This window comes from Orbicella faveolata, unplaced genomic scaffold, assembly GCF_042242905.1.
Source record: "Orbicella faveolata isolate gen_17 unplaced genomic scaffold, um_ofav_v1 contig_48, whole genome shotgun sequence".
In the NCBI taxonomy this organism is placed as follows: Eukaryota; Metazoa; Cnidaria; class Anthozoa; order Scleractinia; family Merulinidae; genus Orbicella; species Orbicella faveolata.
In genome coordinates this window covers 15,682,750-15,694,915 of record NW_028301578.1, presented here as the reverse complement: position 1 = coordinate 15,694,915, position 12,166 = coordinate 15,682,750, and the positions used below count along the sequence as shown (strand labels likewise).

Genomic DNA, 12,166 nt, shown 5'->3' with positions numbered 1-12,166 from the left:
CCTGGGTAGACGTCATCAGGTACCGCCGCCCCAGGCTCCCTAAAACGCGGTCGTGAAACACATCAAGCGCCACTTTGAAGGGCATAGAAAATCGAGGATTCAACCAAATTCAGAAATTTCTTCGCCCAAATGCTTCAAATAACGTCTAGACTCGTTTTAGCGAAAAAAAAATTTGGGGGTTAGGTGCACAACAAATCGTGCAAAAATGTTATTAGCCAACAGATATTAAAGTAAATCCATTATAATTGGAAGCAATCAAACATACAACCTGATAAAATAAAGACGACATATTTTATGTCTAGGAACTTGTTGTCTTTCAATCTGAAACCACAGCAATTTAGCCTGCCTTTCATGTTTCGTTCACCACTGTTTATTCACCTTTTCCACACCTGCTAAGTGTGTAAAATAGTATGATTTACTGCACATCTTCTCAGTAAATCACTAAAACTACTACCAAGGAAAATATCAGCACCCTTAACGAAAAAAGGAGGATTTTCTGACAAAAGAGGTATTCGATTCCTTTGTGTTACATTGGTGGCTTATGATTATATAATCATCACTAAATAGTTAAACGTTTCTTGTCACTAACTAAAAAAGTTTAAAAATGGACGTTGTTTTTCTTATTGTCATGTCTGACTACAGTTATGTTATCACTATATACCGAATACTAGATTTTTGCCGTCGTAAATCGTGTTATTTCATAACTTCTTCATTTGGTGACTAAGTCAAAAGTAACGAAGCAAGTGATCAGGAAATGACTGTAATAGCAGTTGATTTTGTTGAATTTAAGCTAGCGGCTGAGTGGAAGGTGACCCTCCTAGCTTGCGGGATCTTTTTTATATATCAAGCCGATCAAAACATAGATAGATAGATTTTAAATTATCAAGGAACACTGTGTTTAATAATGATAATAATGATAGTCACTCGCTTGAGGAGGAACTCTCGGCTATTACTAAACTAGACTTTTCATTGACGAGGGGTAGCCAATAACGTGTCCAATTAAACCTCTTTTTTATTCCAAGGACTTAGCTTTAGGAGAACAGTTGTAAAACTAGCTTTTCAAAAAAGTCTTCTCCACCAAGAGCGATGGCCTCATTTGGCCGTTATGGCCTAGGGTGTGTATAGTACAGGCCGACTTAGCAAGGTCCATACAGAAACAACCGAGAGCCAGTATTCAAGCTTGGTTTATAAGAGATTTGTTACCCGACTAGAAATGTTAAAATAATAAATAAGCGACTATAAGACACGGTACAAAACAGCTGAAAACCCCTAGTTTTAGCACTTAGTCATATCTGATGTTTCAAAATAAAAAAAAGAGGGGTGCATTTTTTCTTGTACGTGCAAGTTAGTTCTTTTCAAAGAGTAAGCCTTGAAAATGCAGGAAAACCTTCAAGATTTGGTTGCATCCTTTATTTAGTCAATCACATCACCTGGGTCTAGAAATCTCGTCATATTTGACTACAACTGTCAAAACTTGGAGACAAGTGCTTCTCAGTTTTTATGGTTAATAACAGTTTCGTCTTTCTGGAAAGTTGCATTGTATGCCTAGTTGGAAGACTTTAAACGAAGCTGTTTTTAACAGAAAACAGCCTTAAATTTGAATTAGTTTACCTCAGTGTCTGTAGTGTCACAATGGAGTAAAATTTTGCATACCCTAAACTGGACTTGAAGGTAACAGTCATCAAAAACACTTGGCAGACTGTCGTAGTCCTCAGTAATTTTAAATCTGGGCCATTCACTCTAGAAGTGAAAGCATCAATAGTTTAGATTAACTAGAGATGTAGAATTCTTTATTTTCAATTGTTGCTAAGATTATGCAACGCGGCTGGAATCACGAACATCAACGTAGAAACAAAAACGAAAAGAAAAAAAATGTAACAACAAAACCAACCAACCAACCAACCAACCAACAAACTAAAAAATTGAAGTCACTAAATAATAACAATATTGAAATCATGGCTGTTTTATTTCCAGAGTGATCAACTCCAACATGAAGAGAGACTTGATACTCCTGTTTCTATACGTATTTCACCTTTTTTCCTTGTCCGATGTCCATGGTGGGCAACTGCGGCCTGGGGACACAACTAAAACGCGTCGAACAAAAGTGTTGATTCTTGGGGCAGGCGTGGCGGGCTTAGTGGCTGCAAAAACTCTCCAAGAGAATGGAATCAACGACTTCTTGATCCTGGAAGCTCAAGACTACATTGGAGGGCGTTTTAAGCAAAGATCTTTTGCGGGAGTAAAGCTGGAAGAAGGTGCAAACTGGATTCATTATGCGGACGATGAACAAAACCCTTTGTGGGAGCTAAAGAAGAAGCACAACTTACGAGGAATCTACACCAACTACAGCGATATAATAATAAGGTAAATTGGCGTATTTGCTTTGCGTTTATGCATTTAAAATGCATATGGGGGAGCAGGGCTGGCCCAGTGGTGAGAACACTAGCCTCCCATCAATGTGTCCGGCCCGGTGTCAGATGTGGGTTGAGTTTCAAGATGTTGGTTCTCGCCTTGCTCCGACGGTTTTTTTCCGGGTTCTCCGGTTTTTCTCTCTCCTAAAAAACCAACAATTCCAAATTCCAATTCGAGAGCCCGCAAGAAAACCAGTTAGGGCTGATGCGGCTTCCTCTCTAAATATTATAATTTATTTATAAAATGGCCTCATAATCTAAAATTCTTCAAGTCCGTGATTCGAGATCAACACTCTTCGTGTGAAGTCGTAGATTGTTTTTAGTTGAGAGCAGCTTTGATTCTCACAAACATATCTTTCTAATGGATAGGCAGAGCTTACCATCATCAGAGCTCAGTCAAAAACGGCTGTACTCAGCGAACGCTCGCATTACTAGGCATCAACGCTCTTCGTGTAAAGTTGTAGATTGTTTTTAGTTGAGAACCATTGCTTTTAGCAAACAATCCACGTCATGTTACTTCTGGCATTTTACTGACCGGCCACTTACGCACCCACTTGCACAATTAACTTTTCTCTTAAGCCGAGTATGTTTTTGCCATCAGAAATGAAAAAGGTCAAGACATCACAGACCGTAAAGTACTAAAAGAGTTTGCTGAAGCCGAAGGAAAGCTAATGGCATTGCAAGAATTGAAATCTAAAGATCAGCGACCTGATATGTCTGTCAGGGCAGCTCTATCCAGTGTGGGATGGACCCCTGATACTCCAGCTAAGAGCGTCATCGAATACTCAGTTATGGACTTTGAATTTGCTGAACGGCCAAAGATGGAGTCTCTTATGGGATTCGAATCTCGATCACTCGACTTCTTTGTGGCTGACCCACGTGGTTATGGAAGCATCTTTCTTAAGATGGCCAATAATTTCCGTGACAGAATTCTTCTGAACAAGATTGTAAAACACGTTTCCTACACCCGATATGGCATTAGAGTTACTACAGTCGATGGCGAGACATTTAACGCGGACTATGGCCTCTGTACATTTAGCACTAGCGTTCTGGCAAGCGACTCTGTCATGTTCTCACCCAAACTTCCTCAATGGAAAATGGAAGCCATAAATAAGGTTCCACTGGCGTATTACACAAAAATTTTTATCAAGTTTCCGTACAAGTTCTGGGATAGCCATGAGTTTATCTTGTACGCTCACCGTATCAGAGGCCATTACCCAATATGGATGGACATTGAAGCACGTGATATTTTACCAGGGTCAGCCATCTTGCACGTGACCGTCACAGGTGAAATGAGCTTGAAGGTGGAAGGTCAGTCCGATTCTGAGACGCTGAAAGAAATCATGACAGAACTCAGAAACGTTTACGGTTCGAATATTCCAAATGCTCAAGGTAAGATTTCTTAAGCTTTATCATTGTGAAATCTCATCACCTACTAATGACCATAAAGCACCATTGGCACAAGTTACCGTGACAATAACAATTTGAGTGAACCTCCACAGCACTGTTTTGGTACCACCAGAAACAAGGATGACAGTTGTTATGGCCAATATTTTTTTCGAAAAATAAATTCAGCAAAAAAATTTTTTTTCGAAATCAGCGCCTGTGACGTTATCTAGCTGTAGATTATACAATAATCATGTCAAGGACACTCAAGGTCACGGGTAATCATGTCATGTATGACCGCGGTGCATGATTTCTAAGGGTAATCGTGTCAAGTTCGCGCGCTTTGTTTGCCGTCAGTGAAGAAGCAAAAACATGACTTCCATTTTCTTTTTCGTTCAATGTATAATAAAACAGTTATTAGATTCGGTTTTGTGATATCCAGAATAATCAAGGTCTTGGTAACGGTTATCAGCCTCAGCCTTCGGCTTCGGCTGATAACCCCTACCTCGACCTTGATTATTCTGGATATCACAAGAACCTCATCTAATAATTGTTTAGTATCCCTCGCCCTATCATAATAGAGTTATGATGTCTTTTTATCTTCCAATCCAGGTATATTCTATAGCAGATGGTCTAAAAACCCATTCACTCGTGGATCTTATTCAAACGCTGAAGTCGGTACCACCAAAGCGGATTTTCATAACTTGGCAGGAAAGCTTGGTAAACTTTTTTTCGCCGGTGACTCTTTTGATTTCGACTGGTGGGGCTTTGCGCAGGGAGCATACTTCACTGGTGAAAGGAAAGCAACGGAAATTGTGCAGTGCATTAAAGGCAATTGCGAAGTTTTCTGGCCAAAGGGAAACGTTGTTCAAGAAGTTTACATCAACCCGTAAAGCACGTACTTAAGCATATGTACTAGGGACACAGATTTCTGTCAAAATGATTTGGCAACTTTAGGGTCTAAGAGCTGAGTATATTAGGGAAAATGCCTTGTTTCAATTAACTAGTGCCTCTTAAAGGGTATTGAGAGGTCAATTTTTGCGTGATTAGATTAGACGTACTGAATTTATCCCTTTTTTTTAACTTGAGGGGCGAGTGTTACTTAGGTTAATTAGTCGCGGAGAGCCGGAAAGTTCCAGAAAAGTTCTATCAGGCCTAAAACAGACTCTCAAAATTTTCAACGACCACAACCTAACCTCAGAAAGTCATATTTGAGAATTCTGAGTTACTCTTTTGAAGCCTCCAGCTCCAACAGCCCCTTAACTTACCGCAGCACAAAATTAACTTACCACAAAACTGCTTACGCCCAAAATTCATAATAGGCGAGTACTCTTCTTGGTTTGAATGTTTGTCCAATGCCAAATTATCTGGAGTGTTTTGAGGGTGGGCCTGGCTTACGACGTGTACGACGATCTCGCGCAAATATAGGACTACTCAGGAGCATTGCATCGAAATATCACTTTCCAGTTTTACTGCATATTGTTTAGCTTTCTTGAACGTTTATAATCATAATGTGATGTAATAATGTATGAAACTTAGGACTCAACGGATGCTATTAACAACAGAACTTTATTGTGTTAAAACAAAGTCATATGATCGAAAGTCTACTGCTGTCTCTTTTCGAGAAATAGTGTTAATTATAGCAAGTTGTCAAGTGTGCAATAAACATCTCTTAGACCTACTTTTTGTTTGGTTTTTTAATGGCCAACTTATCAGTGTTTTTAACTTGCTAACATAAAATGTATTATTTGGATGTTGCAAGAACTAAGAAAGAATGGCTATTGAGATTTAAGTTAATTATCATAAATTATTGATACCGTCTGACAAAAGCTTGAGGAAAATAACTTGGAATAGGCAAGAATCCTATCAGGGTAGAAAGGTATTTTTCCTTAGCCACTTCATGTTCAAATTTGAGGTTTAACAACAGCAGAATCAGAAGCCCGACAGGCTCTCCTCCAAAATTGATCTACATCAGATCTTTGTCGGCATACAGATTGGCACATCTGTTTAATTAATTTTGAATGGAAATATCGGTTGCCCTCCTCAAAGTATATCACTCCAAACCTCAATCTAATTCCAATAACTGAAGATTTACGTGGATCATATCAAACTTTGGGTTTAAATTTTGGTTAAAGAACAGCTCCTATTGTACTTTCCTTTTAGGACCATTTCTACTATTAACAGTTTCCAATTCAGTCTCGTTCGTTTCTAAAACTTTTGAAAGAACCGACGCTGAGCCAGTTTTCCAAGCGTGATATTCATTACAAAATCTTCGTTAATGAAGCAACAGACATGTTCAGGTCTTTTAGAAGTGGAGCGTATCAAAAACTGTTAAAACGACGGATTCACCAGGAAGCGGAAAGAAAGATTTGTAATTAGAGGCGAACTTGACCCTCGAATCAGTGTTAACACAAATGGGCAGAAAAGGAAGATCTTTTCCTTTCAAATTGAACCACACCTTAAAGAGAGGTCAAAAAACTGCAAAGCTTTTTTTTTTTTTTTTACTAAGCTTGAAAGCTTCATATCTCGAGAAAAGAAAATGAAACATTTAAAAGCTTTCATCCGCTTCTGTGGGCCTCAAACTCGGGCCCAGTTCTCTTATGATGTTTGACTACATCCAAGCCGGATGTTCCTGCGACAAACGGCTAAGTGAACAAGTCCAGCGGACGAAAAATTTTAAATGTTTAATTTTCCTTTCTCGAAAAACAAAGCTTAAGCTTGAAAGAGTCACCATGGAACTACTGGAAAGCCGAGCCTACATCCGGACAAAGGATATTATGTTGGGTTTTGTTCACAAGAAAAAAAAGAATAAAATTACACTTCGAGAGATCCTGCTTCAAAATAAGAAAAATCGAGGGAAAGTTAACGTTCTCACTTTGATAGTTTGGAAGTACCACAAAAGGATTCCTATATGCATGTGGTACGTTGTTTTATTATGGAGCTCGAAAGCAAAAATCGATCTACAACTGCATTTCTTTACTGTCATATCTCAAATACAATCCTGCCTCAATGATCAGGCAAAGGGCTTTTTTTATGTATTGGGGGGATTTAAATTAACAAGTTTCAGCCTGCAGGTTACTATTCGTAATCCTCAGGCAGATTTTCTACTGTCCATATAAACTTTATCAGTTGCTAAATATGGCTTCTACCCCTTATTTGACTAGAATCAGTCTGCTATAACACCCACGCTAGTAGTATTTCTTCCTTCCTTCGGTGGTGAAAATGGAAAAAATCCTTTCCCAAGAAATGGATTTTTGGCGAAAAGTCGGCTTTGGTAACTTTCATCTTATTAATGGAAATTCTATTGTACCTTTCTTTCAATGCTTAGCACATCCTGCTTAAATGTAAAATGCACCACGTGCTAAGCATTTAAAGTAGACGTAAATCATGGGAACCGAACGAAGCAAAACATATCCAAGACTAAGTAATAATGTAAACGAGTTTAAAAGGCGTCTAAAAATCATTTAAAAGAAAACGCATCAACATGTGTTATATCCCTGCTTTCAAATCCATTACGAGGTTAATATCAAAGATTGACGTCAGCCATGCGATAAAAACGCAAATACTTTTAACATTTAAGTAATGGAGATTTTTTACCAAGACAAAAAAGTACATCTATGATTCTTTGCATTTATTTGGCAAATAATCCGGCAGAAAAACTAATATATGTACTTTGACTTCGTCTTATTTGGCCTTTTAGTTTTCCTTTCAACAAAATTTTCTATACTTCTGTCTACACGATTACGCCGACCAAAGGACTACAGTTGTTTCTCATTTAAATGGAAATAAACCATCGATTAGTTCCATATTTCCTTAGCACTGCTTTCATTAGATTTAATTAAGGAAACTACTTCCCATGTTAATGTTACAGAAATACGAAAGCACTGGTTATATCATGTTAACAAAAATAGTTTTCTTTTTTTCCTTTTTTTTTTTTTTTTTTACCAGAAACAACTTGTAATGATTTCGATTGCAAGTGTTTTTCTCTGGCAGGTGCAAATGAACTACGGTATTTTTGGTTTTCCATTTAAATAATAAAATACATCTAATTAACACCTTCTATGGTATACTGAGAGCAAAATGAACAAAATTAAAATCACGTTTCAGTCCAAACGGAAAAAACGCCAGAGAAGGAGAAAAATACTGGTTTAATGGAAGACATACGTTGCTATAATTGTCGGCTTTAAGATCCCGCCAAGTAAGCTAATGGTTCCATTAAGATGCCTTTAATTCTCCAATTTACTTTCCGTTCCATTACTTTTCAAGGCAACGTAGTTTAGAAATTAAACATCAGGTCAAAACACTGAATAATATATACTGACGCAAGAAGGAACACGTACGACTCACTTCTGAGAGGAACATGGAGCTTAATATTTTGTTTCCACCGAAAAGTAATACGTAAAATGAACACCGACGGAAATGATGACATGGATGAGAAAAGTTTAAATATTGGATATCAAACTTAATTACTCCGGTGTGACAATTTGTGCTCAATATTGCAATCTTTTATTGACGCCACAGGATTAGAAGGCGACACTGAAAACTGTGAGCTATCTCAAGTTGCATGATTATCGAGCAATGATATCGTAAAAGGTACATCTCCAATCACAGCCAGCCATAGTTATTCGCCAACAATTCATATCCTGAAATTTTCGTGATCGTGTTGACAAGAGACAGTTTGACACAGTAGCTATAGAATTGAGTAGCACCAGCTATGGATAACACTCCGCCTATCTCCAATGGATCGGTGAATTCTACCGAAAATGAGTTCCTATCAAGATATGGCATCTTCACTGTTTCATCCATTGTCAAGCTCCTGATGTGTGTCATGGTGGCAGTTGTGTCTTTGGTTGGCAACATCATCGTCGTGTTTGTGGTTTTCACGACTAAGAAAATGCAGACAAACACTTACTTGCTTATAGTGAACATGAGTTTCAGTGATTTACTGTACACCGTTATCGCTATTCCGCCGCTAGTCACTGGGATTCTAGGACACCCTTTTTCCGTTCACGGTCATTTGGGGACGTTCATATGCAAATTTATGAACGGGATGGCTTTTGGCCTGATCGCCAGTTCCGTCTTGACGTTAGCAGCCATTGCTTATGATCGCTTTTTTGCGATCGTATTTCCACTAAGGAAACTGAAGATTCAAACTTATCTCAAAAGGATAATTGTTTCAATCTGGATTTGCTCTACTTTGGTCATGTCGCCGATGTTGTACGCAATGCGTCTGTACGAAGATAACAATACCTCATACTGCTACGAAGACTGGTCGCCATATTTTGACACGGACAAGGCGTCACAGACATACACCGTTGCATTATTTATAGTTATTTACCTGATTCCATTCATAACCATGTTAATATTATACTCCTTTATTTCTCATTTCCTATGGTTCCGTAAAATCCCTGGCAATGGTAATGAAACTACTAAGCGGCGTGTAATAACCAGTCGACGCAAAGTGATTCGAATGCTTATAACCATCGTGTTGTGTTTCATTTTGTGCTGGCTTCCTCTACAAATAGTAACTTTTTCAGTTTACTTTGGCAATGTTGAACTGCCTTACGATTTTTTCTTTGTCAGTGAGTTCCTGATAAGAGCAAACGGGGCTATTAATCCCATGATATATGCCACATTTAACGAAAATTTTCGAAGTGGGTTCAAACGATTTCTTTGCTGTAAGGCCAACAACCAATCTGCAGCACGAACAAATTTGCTTTCTCTCACGAGCTCCAAACATTCAAACCACAACAATGTAAAGAGAAAGTTATTACATAACGAAACAAAAATTTAGTTTGGCGTAAATAATTCATAGTAAGAAAAAATTGCGAGATAAAAATCCGACTGAGTAGAAGGAAAAAGCTAATTACAAGGGAAACTTCAAGTACTGATTTCAAAATGTTGATCGTACAGTAATATAAATGAGAACGTCAATTTAAATATGAAAGCTACAAGAAATAACATGTAGTCACCCGTTAAGTTTTGCTGTTTATTAAGTTGGTTGCTGTGCTAATAATTAAACTGTTTAGCTTTAAGGTAGTCCAATTTAATATCACTTCAACATAATGAAAAAAGCTAGAACTGCATTCACTTTTCTGGCATGAGTCCAACCTCTCTTTACGCAAACTTTCATAATACGTACACCTCTACGTTACAAAACAGTTCACTTGGTCCGAAGAACCCACACTTTTCCCCTCTATGGATGGACATCTCTAATACGGATACTAAGTTTACACCTTGTTTCAACTCTCCCAGCTAACAAAATAAAATAATAAAGAGAGCTCAAATTTCGCAACAAAATAGCATATTTTTCCAGTTTTACATTTCAATAACAAACTCATATTGGTCTTGATCAATTCAGTAAATGGAAATGATTGTTCGTGTTTCCTTGCTGAAGATTAAAAACATGTACGCGCTCCTTGTATTTAATTCCAATTACTTGAGACATGCAAACCACAGAGTGAAATACTTCGATTTACATCAAATAACGGACACTAGTAATAACTTGAAATTAAAAAAAAAAAACTAATAAGTAGTTAATTATTGCAGCTTATGTAATCCTAAATTTCATATCAAATTTAAATGTTAAGGGGAAAGTGGGTGATTAATTGACAAACCTTTCATACAGTGACGCAGGCAGTTGTATTCGCAGCAAAAGATTAAATATAAATTTAAAGAAATTGCGAGTCCACACACACCTAGAAACGCAAACTTAAAGTTAAGATCTTGAGCTGTGTATCGCCCTGTTGTACACACTTTTTTTAGTTAAGTAAAACTGGCTTACTTTGGTTTGAAGTTTTACATTGAAAAAAATCCCAAATAATGAGAAAAAACCAAAAACAAAAACAAACAAACAAAACAAAACAAAACAAAAACAAAAGTGCATATTCTTTTCAGTGGTCTCCATACATTTCTTATAGCCCTAGTTGGGAGAATTCGACTGCACAACAGGATAACTCGAATCCTCCTATTTATCGTCAAAATTTTCTTAACTTCGAGGTTTGTTCGGCATTCCACTGAACTCAGCTCAACTCAAACGCGTGACATGTAATAGATCATGGCTACCTTAACTTTAAATCTTCTTCTTTTGGTTTCTTAGGCCAATTACTAAACAAAAACACTGAAGGTTCTTCGATCCGGGAATGTCAAGAATTGAACTGGGTTTAAACCGATAAAATTCGCCCCCAAATCATCTAGAGAAAACGTTTTCCTATTGGCGTATCGTCCCACCGGTCATCCTTAGAAGAAACTCCTTGATCAAACAAGCCCAAGGATACAGTAGGATACATAGGATAACCATACAACATGTTTCTGTGGTTCCACGTGATTAAATGCAACAACGGTGACTTATCTTTCGAGTAAATTGGTCTCTAAGCACAAAACAAATTGTTCCATTAGTAGTAAATTACACGTTTAATGCGTCATTAATGAGCTTATTAATTCCTGTTGTCAAAAGAAACCGTCATCAAACTTAGGCACTGCCTGTCAACGTAACTAATGATTTAAAGCCGGTCACCTTTGTCATTTTTTGACTGATTCAGTGATCGGCGACGCAGTCCCGTAAATCAGAGAAAGGTAACAAAAAGCCAAAAGTCCTGATTGAATTAAATTGCTTACATTAACAAGACTAACAACAGCTCACTAGTTTGTAGCAATCAATCTGAAGAAGAGTGCCAGGAGCAAGAATGCTAGATTGACCGCTCGCTTGACCCCGAGGCTCTCATTAATAAGTCTGGCCATCTGCATGAGTTTGTTAATTTCCAGATCTCGGATCTTAGTTCATTTCTTGTTGTAAACTTCTTGAAATGAACATCATCTTCACCAATAAGAGTCGTAGATTTAGTCTTAAAAGATTCTATCGTGCTGCTTTCAGGGACCTGTTTTCAGGAGCTGACTGCTTTGAGCCTTCCTATGTAATTCCTTTTTTTTTTTTAATATTTAAGTAGGCTAGCACATTGTGCAAATCTAAAAAAGCACACACATCCACGCGGTGTGTATGAACAAGCAGAATAAACTTATTCGACAACACACTACACATGTCATGCATCAGCGAATGTAAAATCTAGTAAGTCTTGCTTTTTCTCTGAAATTTAAATCACTACTGTCGATGCCATACCCTTTTACTTTTCCATTGATGCAGTATAGACACGTGTAGACAAAGCTGGCTGTAGTTTTCAGTCCAGGAGGTATTAGTATTTTGAATTATGCAAAATGTGAAAGATTCAATTATTAAAGCGTGCAGACAAAAACTTGTCGACTGACTACCTAGTCAATATAACTTCGCAACGTTTATACGAAAATGTAATTTTATACCCTCTCAGTCCTGGTTTCAAAATGGGGAAATTCACTCTAAAAACTGTGATTGCCGC

The 12,166-nt window shown here is 37.7% G+C and overlaps 2 protein-coding genes across 2 annotated transcripts; both read left to right on the top strand.

Moving 5' to 3' along the window:
• The first annotated feature begins 436 nt into the window (after positions 1-436).
• LOC110065609 (uncharacterized) lies at positions 437-5,005 on the top strand. Its single transcript, XM_089281664.1, has 4 exons — positions 437-508; positions 1,975-2,364; positions 3,013-3,803; positions 4,410-5,005. The coding sequence occupies exons 2-4, from the start codon at positions 1,991-1,993 to the stop codon at positions 4,688-4,690; spliced, it is 1,446 nt and encodes a 481-aa protein (XP_089137790.1). The 5' UTR covers positions 437-508; positions 1,975-1,990; the 3' UTR covers positions 4,691-5,005.
• A 3,282-nt stretch (positions 5,006-8,287) lies between these two features.
• LOC110065612 (QRFP-like peptide receptor) lies at positions 8,288-10,677 on the top strand. The gene has a single exon (XM_020772765.2). The coding sequence runs from the start codon at positions 8,512-8,514 to the stop codon at positions 9,589-9,591; it is 1,080 nt and encodes a 359-aa protein (XP_020628424.2). The 5' UTR covers positions 8,288-8,511; the 3' UTR covers positions 9,592-10,677.
• Positions 10,678-12,166: the final 1,489 nt, after the last annotated feature.

Excerpts from the sequence above, each read along its gene's own strand:
- LOC110065612 (XM_020772765.2), top strand. The coding sequence starts at position 8,512 with ATGGATAACACTCCGCCTATCTCCAATGGATCGGTGAATTCTACCGAA.
- LOC110065609 (XM_089281664.1), top strand. The coding sequence starts at position 1,991 with ATGAAGAGAGACTTGATACTCCTGTTTCTATACGTATTTCACCTTTTT. Across the intron at positions 2,365-3,012 it reads TACAGCGATATAATAATAAG|AAATGAAAAAGGTCAAGACA; the intron begins GTAAATTGGCGT and ends TTTTGCCATCAG. Across the intron at positions 3,804-4,409 it reads GAATATTCCAAATGCTCAAG|GTATATTCTATAGCAGATGG; the intron begins GTAAGATTTCTT and ends CTTCCAATCCAG.